General features: G+C 34.1%; 1 protein-coding gene across 1 annotated transcript in view; it reads right to left on the bottom strand.

Moving 5' to 3' along the window:
* LOC149570158 (uncharacterized) overlaps nucleotides 1-13,035 on the bottom strand; it is a 40,256-nt gene extending 27,221 nt beyond the window's left edge. Inside the window, exon 1 of the mRNA XM_089822819.1 lies at nucleotides 12,593-13,035. Within this exon, the coding sequence (XP_089678945.1) occupies nucleotides 12,593-12,835 (243 nt within the window). The 5' untranslated portion in view covers nucleotides 12,836-13,035. The remainder of the gene's footprint in view (nucleotides 1-12,592) is intronic.
* Nucleotides 13,036-19,168: the final 6,133 nt, after the last annotated feature.

Here is a 19,168-nt window from a genome sequence, read left to right as displayed (position 1 = left end):
TATCTAGGAGGGAATTACAATTACAACATCTGAGAAATTCTTCAATCGTTTGTGCATGTTTCGAAGTTTCCAAACCGATCGCTAGAGAAAATCACTTGATGAAAAATCACTAATCCTCATTTAAATGTTCAAAATCGGAGATAACATCTAATAAACTGAACGTGTTGCTAAAAATAACCCTAACTAGGCTAACTAAGGCACTATCTACTTTTCACCATGCCTATAGACTTAGGCTAGGTGTTACATAAGAAATATATAACAATATAAATATGAACAATAAGAAGTTATCTTATGACAAGCCTCTATGCTTGATGCCACCTCCAGAACAACTTGCCAATGAAAGCTATGGATCTACTGCCAATGGTTAGTAGGGTAAGGAGTCCTGCATCACTGAAAGTTAGTATTGCTCACATTATTACTGTTCTGGAATATACATTTGAAGATCCTTGTTTCACAAACCATTATAAATAGAGCAAGCATGAATAGACGAAAGGAAAGAATGTGAGCATGAATCTTATGTATCAGCCCGTGAATATGATATGTATAAATATAAAAATACAAATAAAGATATATATATATATATATATATATATATATATATATATATATATATATATATATATATATTTTTTTTTTTTTTGATAGATATCTAAGAAAGAAAACTTAGTATTTAATATATAAAAATACAAATAAAGATATAAGTACATAAGAGTACATATATTACTAATAATGCCTGAATACCAGACAAATAATAAGAATTACATCTCCAAGGCAGTCCTCCGCATGTACTGGCTAATCTGTCACCCTAATCTCCTTCCACATAAACTTCCCATCGAAAATGGTGAATGGTGATCCGAAAAACAACTAAAATGGAGGATAAAACTAATGAGGGTATAAAGCTTTCTATTGATTCCGAGATCTAAACAAGGTAAATAAGGATTGGCCATTATATCAATATATCCTACCAAATTTAAAACATAGGGTTATAAAAGGATCCTACTTTAATGCATTGAAAAGGGGATGCTAGAAAAGAACAAATATATCAACCCTAGATAGCAATAGGATATCTATATATAGAGAGATAGACCACTACATTTGTCCCCCGTACTAAAATAAATAACAACCCTTGGCTACGTTTCTATTAGACTTAATCTGCTAGAGAAAATTATCATAAAACCTTGACTCCTATTACTAAAGTCTAACCTTGTTCCTAGCCTTAATTAAACTGATTCTTACTAAGATGACAATAAATAAAATATTCAAATGATGACTTAATATCAATTAATTTACTTTAATTATAATAAAACAACAAGATATTCTAATACCGTCTCTATGTTAAATATATTTCTCTAGTGATGTCAAGTCGGACAACCTTTCTAGATGCTTTGTAGAGATCTTTATAAGGGGGTTCCACTATAAAGTATCTGACATGCATTTGGATTTGATAAACAATTTATGATTTACGGGGATGAAAACCTTTAGGAGTTTGACAAAAGGGTTAGAGGAAAACCTAAGTCTTCATGGGCGTGGAGTCACAATGAAGTTCACAATTGAGCCAAATTTGTGTGAAGTCTCCTTTGGAGACAAATTTTCATTACAGATAAAAAAATTAAAAAGAAATATCTTGCCAAGAGAAAGTATTATAAGAATGAATGGTGTGATTTTTGAAGTGTAATATTTACAATTATTACGAAGTAATTGGTAAAATACTTGCTTGTTATTAAGAAGGATCGAGAGGTCAATTTATACAAGAAGAATGAACAATGTTTCCTTAGGAAACAATCACAGAGAATAGAAACCTTATATTCTAGCTAATAGAAAACTAACAATTATCTACAAACTGACTAAATATTAGAAACATTCTAATATTTACAATGGATTACAAACAAATAACCATTAATCAATAATAGAACCATCTTAGTGATTGTTTTGTTCTAAAATTCAACTACACTATTCTGTTGTGGTGTGTGGGGTGTGGTTAACTAGCATTTGACGCCATGAGTATCCAAGAAGCTAGAGAATTCATCAGAACAAATTCCCCCCCCCCATTGTCTAACCTAAGAGTAATAATAGATTTTCCAAACTCTTTTTCAACTAAGGGTTTAAACTTTTGAAATACATTAAATGCATCTTATTTATTTTTAAGGAAATATACCCACATTTTTCTACTGAAGTCATCAACAAATAACAAAAAATACCTGGACCCAAGAATGGGAGTGGCCATAGGGTCGTAGATATCAACATGAACAAGCTAAAGTACCTAAGAAGCTCACAATGAATCGCCGCTAGGGAAAGGTGTGAGATGTTGCTTCCCAGCCTAGCATACATTACAAACTCCAAGTTGCTAAGTCTAAATCTCTGGCAAACCGAGGACAAGCTCTTCACGAGCAAGCTAAGAGAGATAATGCACATTTAAGTGCCCATATCACTAATGCCAAAGTGTGCTAACAGAAGACCATCGAGCAGCCATAGCAAAGTCTCAAGAATCACCAGAATCAGTTAGTTGGAAAAGACCATGATCCTTAAGACCCACTTCAACAATAGACTAAGTCGCCCTATCAATGATGATATGTTGATGTGAACTGAAGGTGACATCCAACTATGGAGAGTGTCGCAGCAATTGATTGCCTGAAAGCAAATTTAGTTCCATCCCTGGAACGTAGTACACATCAAGAAAAATGAGATTCCTCCCATACTGAACCTGAATTGTTACCTTTGTCGACAAAGGTGCTCTTCTCTGCCACCAAAAATAACAAAATCTAAATAAGACTAGTAGTCAATGAACCAATCTCCGCAGTGGGTGAAATGACAAGAGGCACTTAAATCAATGTACCAGGCAAACGACTTCACATAATTTGCAGGTCTTTTAGCCATGAAGGCGTAAAATGCGGATTTCATCCGCTCAGTGTGCTCTGCACTGTTCGCTTTGGATTGTGAACCTAATTGCTCAGATTGGGCAGCTAAGTGTTTCCGACATTCAACCTTCATGTGACCAAACTTGTGGCAATAGTTGCATTGATTCTTCTTCTTCCGAGAGCCTTCTGAAGCTAGAACAAAGGACTTCTGCCAAGAAGATCATTGAGACTTGTCTTTATCCTTCTAAAAGGATTTAGCAGCAAAGGCTTACTCTGTCGAGGTGGAGCTGAAACCACTACAAAATTGTTGTTTCCATCGATCTTGTTGAAGCAGAAGTGTGCAGAGATCTATGGATTTCATATCAACAACAATAGAAGTGATGTTGAGAGTCTCGATAAAATGCTTGTAGGACTTGGGTAAACTTCTGAGAGTTATGACCAAAATGTCCTCTTCCTCCATCTTGCGACCAATGGCAAGCAACTAATCACAGCTTTCTTGAATCCTATTCAGGTGAGCCTAGAGCGATGTTCACTAATTCATGATAATAGAAAACAGAGTGTTCTTCAAAAAGAAAGCTTCGCTTTTGTCAAAAGTCTCGTGAAGATTCTTGAGATGCACTCATATCTCAACAGCTATCTTGCCAGATGGAATTTGAAAGAGTTGATCATCAACTACAGATAATTTGAGAAGCATCACTGCCTCCCGATTATTCAAATCCCATGTATCCCGATCAATACCAAGAGCAGGACGTTGTGTAACACCCAGAACAATTTGATCAATATTTCTATACTCAAAAATTGCTATTATCCACTGCTTCCAAGTGCCATAATTCTGACCATTGAATTCTAAATTGTTCTCGAGCAGAATATAAGTCAGAGATGCCATAGCTCATTTTTCAATGAAAGAAGCATGAAAATATGAAGGCAGGTACTTCGAGGCAAAAAAAACGAAAGACCCAAAAATATTGAAGTGGTACTTAGAAGAGAGCTTGAAAAACCCAGAAAGAATATGTTGTCGGTTTTTGGATCTGCTAACTCAAAAATCAAGGCACCTAGAAAAAACTAACAACAACCAATTGAGCTCTCGATAAACACACCAAGAATTTATAATTAGAAAAGAAATTTCTGCCAAAAAATTAGGGTTTTCAAGCAAAACCCTAGTTGGCGGCCATGGAAGGAAGGAGTTGCAGAAAAATGGCGATTTCAGGTAGCAAGCGGCCAATTTTTCTACTAAGAAGGTCATTTTTTCACCAATGTTGCTAGAGCTTGAAGATTCGTCACCAAAGAATGGAGATTCAACACCCAATAATGACATTTTATCAGGCGCGCAACAGCAGAAATTAGTCTATGAAAACGGCTTCAAAAATGGTGATGGCTTCAAACTCTAGGTCATGGTTGCACGCTAAACACAGTAGAAGTCCATGGGTTTATCCCAAAAATGCTGCACACTGGTGGATCCTTCTTAAAATTGCAATTTTAGTCAGACTTTTCACAAAACAACGTGTTATTTTGTACTCGGATTTTTGCACAAAAAAACCCAGATTTCCGCATTTGAATTTCTCAAAACAAAAACCCTAAATGGGTTGTAGAGAAAGAGTCAGAAATAATTTCAAAAAAACTCGGCAATTAATTTTGAAAGAAATTATAAATTTGTCGAAAAAAATTTAAGTATTGGGTCTAATACCATATTACAAAGTAATTGGTTATAAACTTGCTTGTTATTAACAAAGACCGAGAGGTCAATATATACAAGAAGAATGAACAATGTTTTCTTAGGACATGATCGTAGAGAATAGAAACATTATGTTCTAGCTAATAGAAAACTAACAGTTATCTATAGACTGATTAAATATTAGAAACATTCTAATATTTACAATAGATTACAAATAGATAACTATTAACTAATAATAGAAGCTATCTATTATTGTAATAACAATGAGTTCTCAATGAGCAGATCCTTCAATATTTTCTATTACTATTGTCAAAATGTGGCTTGAGAAATATTGCCTTGATTATTGTAAAGGGTCGACTCAAGGGATATCATAATGAGTATCAATTAGCAAATTATTGTCAGTCCAAACTTTATTTGGGTGCTTCTACAAAGGCTTGGCAAGTATAAACTTCCATTAATATATATTCATAATGTTGCCTTGAGTATGTTTTAGAGCCAACCCTTTTATTCAATATGTGGATTTAATTGATTGGAGTGAGGCTATATTAAAGGTTGACAAGTTATTTGAAGCTGTTTATTATTGGTATATTTTATTCCAAATGAACAGGAGTTTGTGTGAAATGTATATTGGCTCTGAGTCAGTGTGTGACCCTTGTTGGAACGGCATAGTTTTCATAGCTCCTGCAATATCATCTGCCTATTAGCTAAGCAGTGGCAATTGGCACCGGGATGATATGATTTATGGCAAGCTGAGGAATATAGGCAAAGATATTATCACTGGAGTTTCTAGATATTTTGCAAGTAAAGGTTTTTGGAGGGACGTGTTGGTGATATCACTTTGGCTGTCATTCTATTGACTTTGAGCATCTGTTCTTGTTGGTTCTGCTTATCTCCAGAGATAATGATTTAACATCAGCTAAAGAGGTCAGAAAATAATATTGCAGTTGAGATAAATCCTCGCTTTTTGTAATGTGAATAAGCATTAGTGCAAGCAGCTGTTGTTTTACAGTTCTGAAAATGCAATCCATATAAACTGAAATTCTAGCTTGTGAATCTGATTTGCTGGTTGAGCAACTTCTATTTGAATTTTATATCATGCTGCCCCTGTTTTCAGTTCCATGAATGTCATCGTTATTATCCATGAATTATCATGAAGACATGTGAAAACCATAACTCAAAAAACAGAACTGAGTCACTTCATGTAAAGTGTGTGACGAATTGTCAAATCATCAAAAATAAAAATTACAAGCGGTTCTTACACTTATGCCCTGGAAAATATAGCTAACGCTCTCCTCAGTATATACATGGCTTTTGTTAGCCAAGGATACTATGTCACTATTCATGAAAATTTTTAAAAGGAGTTTAATAAGTGTCTACTGGTAGAAACAATTCACACTTCTGTCCGCAAATATGTACACCTCACAAGTAATCCAGCCTGACAGCACACGATATCCTAAGTTTAAGTCTGTGCTGAGCTATGAAAATTTAGCATCCATCAGAGGCACAGAAGAGTGGTTTATTCTTATGGTAGGTCTCCGCTCGAATTTAAGAAATAGGCCATTGTGACTGCCTCGATAACGAACTAAGAGTCAGTTAAATCGTTCCGTTTTGAAAACAATATGGAAACTTGACATTGTTGAAATGCTGAAACCCTGCGTGTTTTTAAAACAAACTGTTTCACCATTTCAAATGTTCCACATTTTTTTAGAGTTTCAAGCTACTAAATTGAAATGCCAGAATGATGTAGGGTTTTCTTAATCGATGCTATTAGGGTCTGCACAAGTAGAAGCACCCCGAGAGAAAATTGAAGTAGAGAATTCATACCTTTGTGTCTTCTCCAAATACTTTTCCAAGCCCGTCAAAAAGGCATATGATCTCCGATTTGCAGTTGAAGCTGGTATTCATGAGCTGTCTCCTCCACTAGGCCTCTAAACCCCACTTTGAAGATTTCAGGGCCAGAGAACATGATGGTCTTCAATGGGGAAAACTTGACAATATTAATGGGGGCATGAAAGTGACTAGGGATTATAGAAGGGGTATATTGTGCTGCTAACGTTCTCTGCATTTTCACCACTCCACACTCATTCCGCTCGTTCCAGGAAAACTTATATATGTTCAAGATGGACAACCTACGGCTTTCCGGGAACTAAGGAAAAAGGATGCAACACGATTGAACTAGCAGATATTGTAATACAAAATCTATATCAATTAGCCAAGGCTTAAAAACATTTCAATTGTTCTCTTGTCATGTATTTAAGTTTTGTAATTTATATTTTTGTAACATGTGATTTCTATTTTTTTGAGATTTCTATTTTATGTAGTTGTTGTAGATTAATATTATTGCAATCACTTTTAAATAACTATTGATTAATCTTAATTGAATGTTAATTATTCAAAAAAATAGAATGGCAGGAAAAGCAAATCTGTAAAAAGCAGTACCTGCTACATAAATTCGAAAAAAGCAAACCCTAACGCTCATGGTAGAATCAATCAAGAAATACAAGCTCTCCCATAAAATCGAAAAATCTTTCATCGCTGGCAAACTCCAGGAAGGAACAGATCCCACTCAGAAACCAGTTCAAAGCACTCATAAAGAGGCATGAGGAGTGAAACAAGGAGATTGCTGAACAAAATCGTAAGCAATCCAGGAAGCCTCCTCACCTCTCAAATCCAAGAATGCATGAAATAGCTTATAATCAATGAGGAAAAAGGATGGGAAAGAGTTTGTTCCAAAAAGGAGATCCGAAATCAAAATTTGAAATACAAAAACTCCAAGGATCTCCAGAGCAAATTGGAACAGAACAAGAGCGAAAGAGATGAAGAAAGGCAGAAAAAACAAGCAGATTTCTATAAGAAAACAAAGTATGCAAGGAGTGCGCAATCATCCAAGGAGATTTCAAACAATGCAAACTTTGATAGCGGCTCCAAGGAAGGGCAAGCCCTAACTAGCTTGAAACATCCCACCCCACAGATAGTTCATAAACCATATAAAGTTTCAGATGCAAACGGCATTCCAGTGCACCCTAGACCTAGGAAATTTTCAAATCTTCTCTCTAATCTACCTATTACAGATTCTAAGACTTCATTAAATAAACCCATATTCCAATTCAAACAATTCCCCTCTCATAATCCTAGCATAGTAAATTTACAGCCGCAAATCTGCCTGAAAACATACGCAAAGGTAGTCTCTACCTTCATCATCAGCAACAAGATTAGTGAAGATAGATGGTTTGACTGTAACAAAAGGGGTCTATATGCAGTATGGTCCACGCCAAATGCAAAATGGTCAAAAATGATCAATTGGTTCAATTCAATGGACCCCAAACAGGTAAGTATAACTTTTCTCTCAGAATTTTTAGTCTTTTTGCATTGCACAGATTTAAGTATCAGGGCATCTTTGCTTAAAAATTCTCTCAATTTCATTAGTGGGTGCAGTCTAAACTTTTTAAAATGAAAACCCAATTTTAATGATACCCCGGTGAGCTCCCTAAATCTTCCAATTTGGATAACATTAAATAACATCCCAGCTGAATTATGCAACATTGGGATATTCATTCAAATTGGAGGGTTATTAGGAGGGATCAAGGGGTATGAACCTCACCATATCAAGTCTACATCAGTAAAACTCTTAGTTACTCTAAAACTAGAACTCTATCACCAAGAATTCATCAAAATTAGCACAAATAGATAAATGTATAAGATTAACTTCTCTATCTATCAAGGGAACATCAGACATGTGAAATATCTCAAAGATAGGAAAAGGGTGGCAACAAGCAATTCAAATTCATTTGGATACCAATGTAGAGGAACAACACCTAGAGTTGGATGCAAAAGAACAACACAATCACCAAAAAAGAGGAGAGATCAGACAACAAAATATAACAAATAGCCTTCTTATACCCACAAATAGTGAGATAGAAGAAGGTGAGATAATAGAACCAAAGGTCCTTCAAAGTGGACTCAAAAGTATACAAAAGAAATCTAGAAAATCAGAGGCAGTAGACATCAATCAGATTACACAGCAAAAATATAAGGAAGGAGTTGATCTACTAAATGCACTGTGTATTAAAGTGGCAAGCTTAAAAGAAGAAATAGTACACTCATAAATAGAAATGATAGAAATTGAGGAAAATATTCAGAGTATTAAAAAACTCAGTGAAGAAATCACACTCAAAATTAATGACACCACAGATCAAAATGAGATTTTTCAACAAAAAAAGGTACAGGCAAATAAAATCAATAGAAAGTCAAAATCAGAAACTAACGAGCCTTAGAAGAAGAACAAAGAAGAGGAAAAACAACAGTTGGAAAAGAATCAACACACGGAGAAAAATAGCCCAATTTTTTCAGAACAAGCATGTAGAGTTTCCTCTTCAGAATGAGGAAAGCACCAAAGCTATTGAAGATATTAAAATGAATGGCTTTTTACAACAAGCAACTCTCCAAGTACAAAGAAAGTAGAAAAGGAAATAGTAGACATAATTCCACCAGCATCAACAACTCAATGGAGTAATATTAGCATCAGAAAAAAGCCAAAAAATGGAGCTACAAATTCTAGGAAACTCCTGCCAATGGAATAGATCCTTTTGAAGTAAGAGCCAGCGAGGAAACACAAAAGGATGAAGAACCTAAAATTTCATCTCTAGCAGAAGGATAAGAATTCTTAAAAACACCAAATATCCAAAAGCAAAACACTAGTCAGAATCTACAAGAATATAGTGAGAAAGGAATTTGGTAGAGTTGGGAAGAATATGGAATTCTGATGGATCTAGAACAGAACATTGAAAAAGAATAATCTGAAGAAGGGGAAATATAGATTGAGGAAAATACAAAACAACATGAGAATGAGATTGATTTAGCGGAACAGATAATTAAAGAACTAAAAGGAGAAAAGGAAATGAGGAAGAAGAAAGTAATACAGTAAGCATCAACAATGCTCAAAAGAATCTAGAAAATCTGGGTATTGCAGTTAATCAGGAACGCATCAAGACACCAAAATGTGGCAAACAAAAGTCAAAACGAGGGAGGAAATCACTCAAAGAACTAAGAGAGGTAGATGGTCAGGCTAAAGAACAGAAAAAACTTTTTCAAATTCTAAAAGTTGGGAAAGGGAAGAGCCTTCCCATGTCAATATGAGGATTACAACATGGAATGCTAGAGGCCTTAATGCCTCTAGCAAAAAACGATTATTAAAGTGAAACATATCTCTTTTTGAATCTGAAATTATACTAATACAAGAAAGCAAACTTAATAAAGAAGAGGGAATCAAATTACGGAAAAAAACTTGGAAGTTGGAAAATAGTCTTACAAGAATCAAGAGGAGCATCCAAAGGGATAGGGATGATATGGAATTCAAGGAGAATAATCTTAGATATGATAATCTTGAATCACAAATGGATGGGTTATAAAATAAAGAGTATCAAGAACCATCTCCAAATTATCCTGATCAATGTATATGGGCCAACACAGACAGCAGATAAGAATCATTTATGGGAAGAAATTAGTATATTTGCGAGAGACTATCACAAGGAAAATATACGTATAGGTGGATATTTTAATGTTATTTTAAATTTGGATGAAAAAAGTGGGGGAATGCAGCACATCACACAGGCAACAATAGACTTTAAAAGGTGGATAAAGCAAAATAAGCTTCTAGATATTCCAACCAGCAATGAAACTTATACTTGGAACAATAGAAGGAGAGACTTCACCTACATTGCAGAAAAACTGGATAGATTCTTATTCAAAGGAGAATTAAGAGACATAAACATGGTAATCCAGTCAACTATCTTGTCCATAGCAGGGTCAAGTCACTATCCGATAAAAACTGAATTATCTGAACTGATTAGACATTCTAGAAATCCCTTTAAATATGAAAAATGTGGTTTTTAGATACTAATTTCATGGAAAACATAAAACTATGGTGGACAGAGGGAAACTTCCAAGGATCAAAAATGTATTGCTTTGTTTCTAAGATGAAAATGATCAAAGAAAATATCCTAAAGTGGATTAAAACACATTTCAATACCATATTCAAAGAAAATTTAGATAATGAAGAAAACCTAAAAACATTAAACAGTGATGTTATAAAGAAAGGAATGGATACTAAAAAATATTTAGAAGAAAAAGAACTACTAACAAAGCAGGAGGAAATATTGGCAAAAGAAGAGATTTTATGGAGACAGAAATCACGAGAGACATGTTTAGCAGAAGGGGATCGCAACACAAAAAAATTCATAATAGCACTATTTTTATCAAAACTTTAAATAAAATTATGAAGATCAAGGATAGAGCAAACATAACTGAAAATCTAGTGAATATAGCAAAAGTATTTGTGGATTATTTCAAAAATCTAATAAATAACTATGACTTCTCTAATATAAAAGCTCAAGAAAAGATGCTAGAAAACATCCCGAAGCTAGTGACAATAGAAGATAACAAATTACTTAACAAACCCCTATCCCTCGAAGAGATCAAATCTTCACTTTTAAGTCTTAACCCTGATAAATTGCCAGGGCCGGATGGCTTTCATGCTTTCTTTTATAAAAAATGTTGGGACATAATTGGGATAGAACTATGGGAAGCCATAGAAGCATCCAGAAATGGTGGATCATTATTAACAAAGATCAATCATACCTTCTTTACTCTTATTCCCAAAAAAGCTTCTACAGAAGTACCTGAGGACTTTAAACCTATAGCTCTATGCAATACTCTATATAAAATCTTCTCAAAAGCTTTAGCACATCGCCCCAAATTGATCCTTCCCAAACTCATATCAGAGGAACAAACAGGTTTTGTACTTGAAAGATCCATTTTAGATGGTATAATCATCATTCAAGAAACAATTCATTCAGCAACTAGAAACAAATATGAAATTGGATATATAGAAAGCATATGATATAGTGGATTGGAGATTCTTATGTAAATCATTAGAAGCTTTTAGGTTTTCACACCAATGGATTAACACTATCTTCAAATGTATCCCAACTCCTAAAATTTCACTCCTCATTAAAGGAACCCCGGAAGGTTTCTTCGATATCTCAAGAGGTATTAGAGAAGGAGATCCCACATCGCCATTTCTTTTCATCATTATGGCTGAAGCTTTTGGGAGATCAATAAAAAGAGCTCAAATATAAGGTAAAATAAAAGGTATACCTGTTGCAGAAAATTATATTGCAAATGAGATAAATCCTCTCTTTTTGTAATGTGAATAAGCATTAGTGCAAGCAGCTGTTGTTTTACAGTTCTGAAAATGCAATCCATATAAACTGAAATTCTAGCTTGTGAATTTGACTTGCTGGTTGAGCAACTTCTATTTGAATTTTATATCATGCTGCCCCTGTTTTCAGCTCCATGAATGTCATCGTTATTATCCATGAATAATCATGAAGACATATGAAAACCATAACTCAAAAAATAGAACTGAGTCACTTCATGTAAAGTGTGTGACGAATTGTCAAACCATCAAAAATAAAAATTACAAGCGGTTCTTACACTTATGCCCCGGAAAATATAGCTAGCGCTCTCCTCGGTATATACATGGCTTTTGTTAGCCAAGGATACTATGTCACTATTCATGAAAAATTTTAAAAGGAGTTTAATAAATGTCTACTGGTAGAAACAATTCACAGTTCTGTCCACAAATATGTTAAGAGTGGCCTCACCAGTAATCCAGCCTGACGGCACACGATATCCTAAGTTTAAGTCTGTGCTGAGCTATGAAAATTTAGCATCCATCAGAGGCACAGAAGAGTGGTTTATTCTTATGGTGGGTTTCCGCTCGAATTCAAGAAATAGGCCATTGTGACTGCCTCGATAACGAACTAAGAGTCAGTTAAATCGTTCCGCTCTGAAAACAATATGGAAATTTGACACTGTTGAAATGCAGAAACCCTGCATGTTTTTAAAACAAACTGTTTCACCATTTCAAATGTTCCACATTTTTTAAGAGTTTCGAGCTACTAAATTGAAATGCCCGCATGATGTAGGGTTTTCTTAATCAATGCTATTAGGGCCTGCGCAAGGAGAAGCACCCCGAGAGAATACTGAGCTAGAGAATTCATACCTTTGCGTCTTCTCCAAATACTTTTCCAAACCCGTCAAAAAGGCATACGATCTCCGGTTTGCGGTTGAAGCTGGTATTCACGAGCTGTCTCCTCCCCTGGGCCCTTAAACCCCACTTTGAAGATTTCAGGACCGGAGCACGTGATGGTGTCTTCAATGGGGAAAACTTGACAATATTAATGGGGGCATGAAAGTGACTAGGGCTTATGGAAGGGGTATATTGTGCTGCTAACGTTCTCTGCATTTTCACCACTCCACACTCATTCCACTTGTTCCAGGAAAACTTGATATGTTCAAGACGGATGACCTACGGCTTTCCGGCAACTGAGGAAAAATGATGCAACACGATTGAACTAGCAGATATTGTACTGCAAAATCTATATCAATCTGCCGAGGCTTAAAAACATTTCAATTGTTCTGTTATTGTCATGTCTTAAGTTTCGTAATTTATATTTTCGTAACATGTGATTTTTTTTTTGAGATTTCGTTTATTTTTTTTGTTAAATGTTAGAAATTGTAGTTGTTAGTCCCTGTTTATTTATTAGTCCCTGCCTATATAAATACGCAGGGTACTAATATTTTTTTTATCTTTTTATTAATTTTTGGAGAACAATTACTCTATTTCCAAAGTTATTCTTAAAGTTCAACAAACTTTCTATTTTAAATTAATTTATATTAATTTATTATCTTTTTCTAATTGGCCCATTACATTTTTTGTGAGATTTATTTTATTTTTCCATTTCAAAAAATACAATATTTTCTAACATGCATTAATGAATTCATTAATTGCACTCTATCTTTTACATATTTGTGACAAGTTGATTATTAATTACAACTTTATCTTTTGTATATTTGTTACAAGTTCATTAGAGTTATAAAATAATTACAACTTTATCTTTTAGATATTTGTCACAAGTTGATTGGATTTATTAAAAAGTCATGTTTTTATCTTTCACAAGAAAAATAATGTCTTATCAATATTAATATCACAATTTTAGTTTTGAATATAGTATTTAAAAATGTTAATATATTTTATATTATTTTTAAAATTGGTTTTATATAAATCAATATTTACTAAATTTGATTTTTTATTAAAATATATTATTGCTATTAAGAATCGTATTGCTTTATATATATAAACTTTACTATATATTAATTAAAAAAATTAAAAACAATTAATCTCCAAATTTAACTTATGTAATAAAATTCTAAAAATCTTAAATTTTTAAAACTCTATTCATTCAAATCTCGCAATTTTACAATGCATTACATTATTTTGTATATTTTTAGACAATGGCTAGTCGCCACATTATTCTATAAAATTTAAATTTAAAATATTAACTAAAAATCTAAAGTAAATTTGCTAAAATTTATAACTTCTCTTTTCAAAACCATAATTTTAACAAACATTATGTCCAATTTGTTTCCCTAGAGGCAGGGACTCCAACTCTCAAAGAGCTCTTGTTGTAGGTTAATATTATTGCAATCATTCTTACGTAACTAAATGTGGGATTTTTAATTTGTAAAATTGATACTTTCAATTGATCGGTTCAATTATTTGGAATCTTATAAGAATCGATTTAGAGGAAGTATTCTAAGCCATATTTTGGTACGAAGATATAAACATATAAAGATAAAATAGATTTAATAAATCGTTTATTTAAATAAAATTAAACCAAATATTAATACACTAGCATACAACTATGCACATTAAGGATAAATTAAAAATTCTTTTTAATGATAAATATTTTTTATTAAAAAAAGTCTTAAAATATTTAATAAATTACTTTTAAACAAAATACAATAAAATTATTTTTAGTAATAAATTATTTTATATTAAAAATATTTAAATATGAAATACTTTTTTCTATTAAATATAAGCTAAGTCACAATATCACAATTTAAGCAACTTGAAACAGAATACCATAGTATAGAAACCAACGCCAAGGAACAATGTTATTCGGATATGAGTTTGTTCAGATCTTAATATTTAAACATCAGGTCATCAAAAAAAAAAACTATTGAACAAAAGCAATAGCATAAAAGGTTAATCTGTCATCCAAGCAGTCCATGGTAGGTGTCCATCTGCCCATCTGAAAAGAACACCCTCCTCTTTGATGATATTATGCGGGTTGTTGAGAATTGCAGCCATGGGAGTAATGGAAGGCCTGGGAACTAAGTTGACAATTATGATAGGGTGTCTTCTAGCCTTGAGCTCAAAGACATTATGAACATTAATAAGTGTATTATCAGTGCCATCATTGGGAAACATTCTATTGATAACCTCTTTAGCAGTGATACTATTTTGATCCCTTTTGTTAGCATCTTTGGAATTTTTCCTTAGCATAACATGTATGGGAGTTGCCATCATGGGATCCTCATGAGTAGCAAGGGTGAACTACTCATTGGTTCTAGATCCACTTGGAGCATCAACAGCAGGGGTTACAAGGCTTGCAATTCTTTTTGTCCTGATAATTCGATCTAGCATCTCTTTCAATGTGCAATCTGCACTTCCCCTCTATTTTCCTTGGACTAGATTTCAAATGTCAAGTCTTCACTCTTGAGAATATCAACGCATTCCTTAATCACTTTGTAGAATTTATGCTCCTTGACCTTGAAGCTAATGGAGACCTATAAACACATGTATTTAACAATGTGTCTCCGCAGAGACCCAGTAAGAACCATATGTCTACTCTTGAATATATCCTCATCTCTAAGAATCCACAAATGCCAAACCAAGAAAGAAGACAATGTGGCCTAAAGTATATCAAAAGAGGAAATTGTAGGTTTGGGATTGAAAGACCTTATATAGCCAAAGCGACTCATGGGGAAGAACCTTGGAAAGTATTGATTAGAAATTATATTGCTAGAGAGGTGCCTCAATCAGGGAAGACTTGGAAAAATATGTACATCCATGATCTCCTTTCTTGTAATTGGAAAGTCAGAGTAGAGGGGTCTGAAGTTTTCAAGGTTATTTGGAAGGTTGGGAAGAGGTCAAACATTGGGTATCAGGAGCAAAGTTAACTAATGACTTCTTCAAGTTTTGTGGTGAAAGATCCTCTTGGTGGAATTTGGAGAGAAATGGTTAACCTTTAGCCCTATTACAAGGATGTTCAACGAGACTATGGTGCAAGCTAGGCATTTCTATGTTCAATGACCTTACTAGTAATTGTTGTTTGATCCCTTGGGAGGATCTTTCCCTCAAATTCTAGTTGCCCCTCACTAAAAAATGATCCCATTCCATTCTAGAGGAGGCATGGACTCAAGCTAAACTACCTTTTGTTTGTGGAGACACCATTAACAAATTGTCATCTCTAAAATTGTCGAATGGCTCCCCACTAGCTGTAACTAAAGCTAAGTATGTATATAGTCTTTTGTTTGATTCTGAGGTTATTATTTAAACATCTCAATAAAAATGGAGTACTTCCTTTGACCAACCTTTTTAGACAAAATGCCTTCACTATCTATGGCACAAACCTATGGAACCTAAAATTCTATGTTTCATTTGGAAAACCTCGCTACATAAGCTCCCCATTGCTATGTCGAATGGTTTAGCTTCTTGAATCAGTAGCCTATATGTTTTCTGAAAAATGCAATTGTTGTTTTTTAATTTTGTTATTAATTTGTTTTCTTTTGTTTATCGGTAAGAGGTCGAAGCCAAGTGATTAATTATTTTATTATTTATTAAGCACAAGTAGATTTGAACCCAAGACCTCTTTGATAAGAGACTCACAATTTACCATTGTGGCATAAGCTCTTGCCTATTAATTTTTAATCTTTAATGAGGCACTAATCTAATTAATTAAACTACTATAATTTACAACAAATACAAGCCACCATATGGCACTTGTTTATTATTTGTTTGTGACCACTCCTTCGTACTATTTTTTAATAGTATCTTTATTTTGAATTTTTTAAAGATAATTTATTTTTTCTAAATAGTGATATATATTATTTTGAGTAGTTTTTTTGTGATAAAGCTAATTCTTGCATTATTTAGTCATGCTCATTTTTTTTTTTTCATTTTCTTTTGAGTATTTGTAGTTGACCAATAAAAAATTAATTAATTTTATATTATAAATATTATATTTTCTAAAATTTACATGCTAATTTTTTAACTTTATAATTTGTATAAATTATTTCTCTCTCTTTATATGTTTTTTGATTAAGTAAAACATGTTTGTTAGAGGGTTTCTTTATATTTCTCTCTGTATATGTTGATTTGTAGGTTTATGAAATATAATATTTTATGAACTATATTTTGATTCATACTCATCCTTATCACCAAATAATTATCACATTATAAGTTAAATAGATATAAAATATAATATTTATTTACAAAGTAAAAACAAGAAATTTGAGGCAAGAACATACGACACAAGAGTAAATTGTGAGTCTCTTATCGAAGAGGTCTAAGGTTCTTGTAAGAATTTGCCTTAGGGAAAATTTCACCCAAGATCAAGGAACTCAAGCATAAGTACAACAATAGACGAAAAGAGTATGATCAGAATAACGATATGATATTCAATTCAATATGAAAGTACACTACGAGTGCCTCTATATAAAGGCCTCTAGATGCTTCTAGAATGCCTAGGAGTCAGCATACTGATAAGTCTCAAACCAAGCACATGTCCACCAGGAGTGGATTATCCTCCATTAAGCACAGGGGTAAGCGTGATGATGAGAGGATAAGCCTACATAGGTGTAACATGCAAAATTATATTGTAGACACCATGTGTTTAATTAAGAGTGTTAATAATTGTGTTGTCTACATGATAGCTCAGTTAATTATGCAAACTCCAGTGTTGTAGACACCATATCTTGAATTAGAGTTGCTTACTCCTATGTTGTCAACATGACAACTCATAAAAGTATGCAAACTCCTAGGTGTCAAAATAATAAATAATAAAATAATGCATTGACCTAAGTAAACTTAAGTAAAGTGAAAATAGTGAATACTTATTTACATCAACACCCCCCCTTAAGTGCAACTTAGGGGAATCCACTTAAGCTTACGAAAGCTAGGATGAAATGCATAATGGGTCCCGACTACTAGGCCATGTTAGGTACCCATTTACAAAATGAAATGCAATCTCTCATAAAGTAGAGAAAGAGGGAAAACCTCATGGAAAAAACCCTCCCCCAAAAAGAGAGATGAAAAGACAAGATGCATAGATGGATGGAGTAACCAAAACCCCCCAATTACGACATACATCAAGTATACACAAAAGAGAAATGGAAGAAGGACAAAACCCCATATGAGGAAAAAGTCCCCCCCATAAAAGAGAAGAAGAAGGAGACGAGGTAGTCCCCCCTCCCCCCTAAATGTAGAGTGTCGATCAATGATAGCTGCTCCAATGTAGAATCTGATCCATGACTACTAAATAATGTTCCTCCCCTTTGGAAGAAACAATGGAAAAGGTACAAATGAGATGCTTCCCCTATGTGTAGAAAGAATCTCAATGATGAATGGTGTCTCTAAAACCTGCTCAACTGTCCCTGTGTCAATGCTGATGGTCGCCCCTTCCAATACTGGGAAAAAGAATGAGTGCAGATCCAGCAAGCATGTCCCAAAGAACAAATTGTCTCTTCAATTGATAAAGAGACCTCCTACAACTGTTGTACATAAGAATTCATAATCACATCAACCTGTGAAAACTAATCATGTAGAATATGGACAAGAGGGTCAAAGTGAGCCCTCACAACAACTGAAGAAGGATTTGCTTCATCAAAGAGGAGATGCAGATCATCGATGAAGTCTCCCAAATTTGCTATGTGTGACTCCGCCAACAAACCTAAAATATCTATCAAGAAGTCATCCACTGATGTTGCAACTAGAAGACAAGGTGTACTCTATTGTGTTGGACCTATCACTATGGCTATGGATGAAGTATTCACCTCAACAAAGAGAAGATGAATATCATTGATGATGTCTCCCACATCTTCAATGTGAGACTCCACGAACAGACCTGCATTATCTAGAAGGAAGTTGTCGCATGAAGCTGAAGTAGGAAGACATAGTGTGTCCTGCTGCAATGAATCAAAAGCATATATGGCTAGAACTGGATCAGTAGTAGCAATAGGAGCATCAGGAGGTGTAATCTCATCTAGAGGGGAAGGAACCATAGTTGAAGTGACTAATGATAAAATGTCTTCTGGAAAGGAGAAATTGTTGGATCTATTGGCATTAAGTTAGTATTTCCATTAGTGACAACACTTATCCATATCAGTATAGCTACCAAGTTTAGCACTTAGTTTCCTACGCTCACTAAGCATTCTAATGTTAACCAAGCTTTGAAGAGTTCAGCAGTTTACACTGAGCACAACAGTGGCTACCGAGTGAATTCTTGCAATGTGTAGACTAGCAATGTCTACTGAGCTTCATAGTGTCTATCGAGTAGTAAGTTTGTGCCATGGAAATTCAGTGTAAATCGAGCATTGGAAGAAGTAGTGTTTACCGAGCGAAGCAAGGTAAACTCAGTATGCAATATCTACCGAGTGACACTACATCTACCGAGTCACCAGTGGTCACCGAGTTCAGAACTACTTTGAGTGATTAGTATGGACTGAGCCTTCA

The sequence above is a fragment of the Cupressus sempervirens genome, chromosome 3 (genome assembly GCF_028749045.1).
Source record: "Cupressus sempervirens isolate cs-2001-9-10 chromosome 3, ASM2874904v1, whole genome shotgun sequence".
In the NCBI taxonomy this organism is placed as follows: domain Eukaryota; kingdom Viridiplantae; phylum Streptophyta; class Pinopsida; order Cupressales; family Cupressaceae; genus Cupressus; species Cupressus sempervirens.
This window is presented reverse-complemented; position numbering and strand designations above follow the sequence as displayed.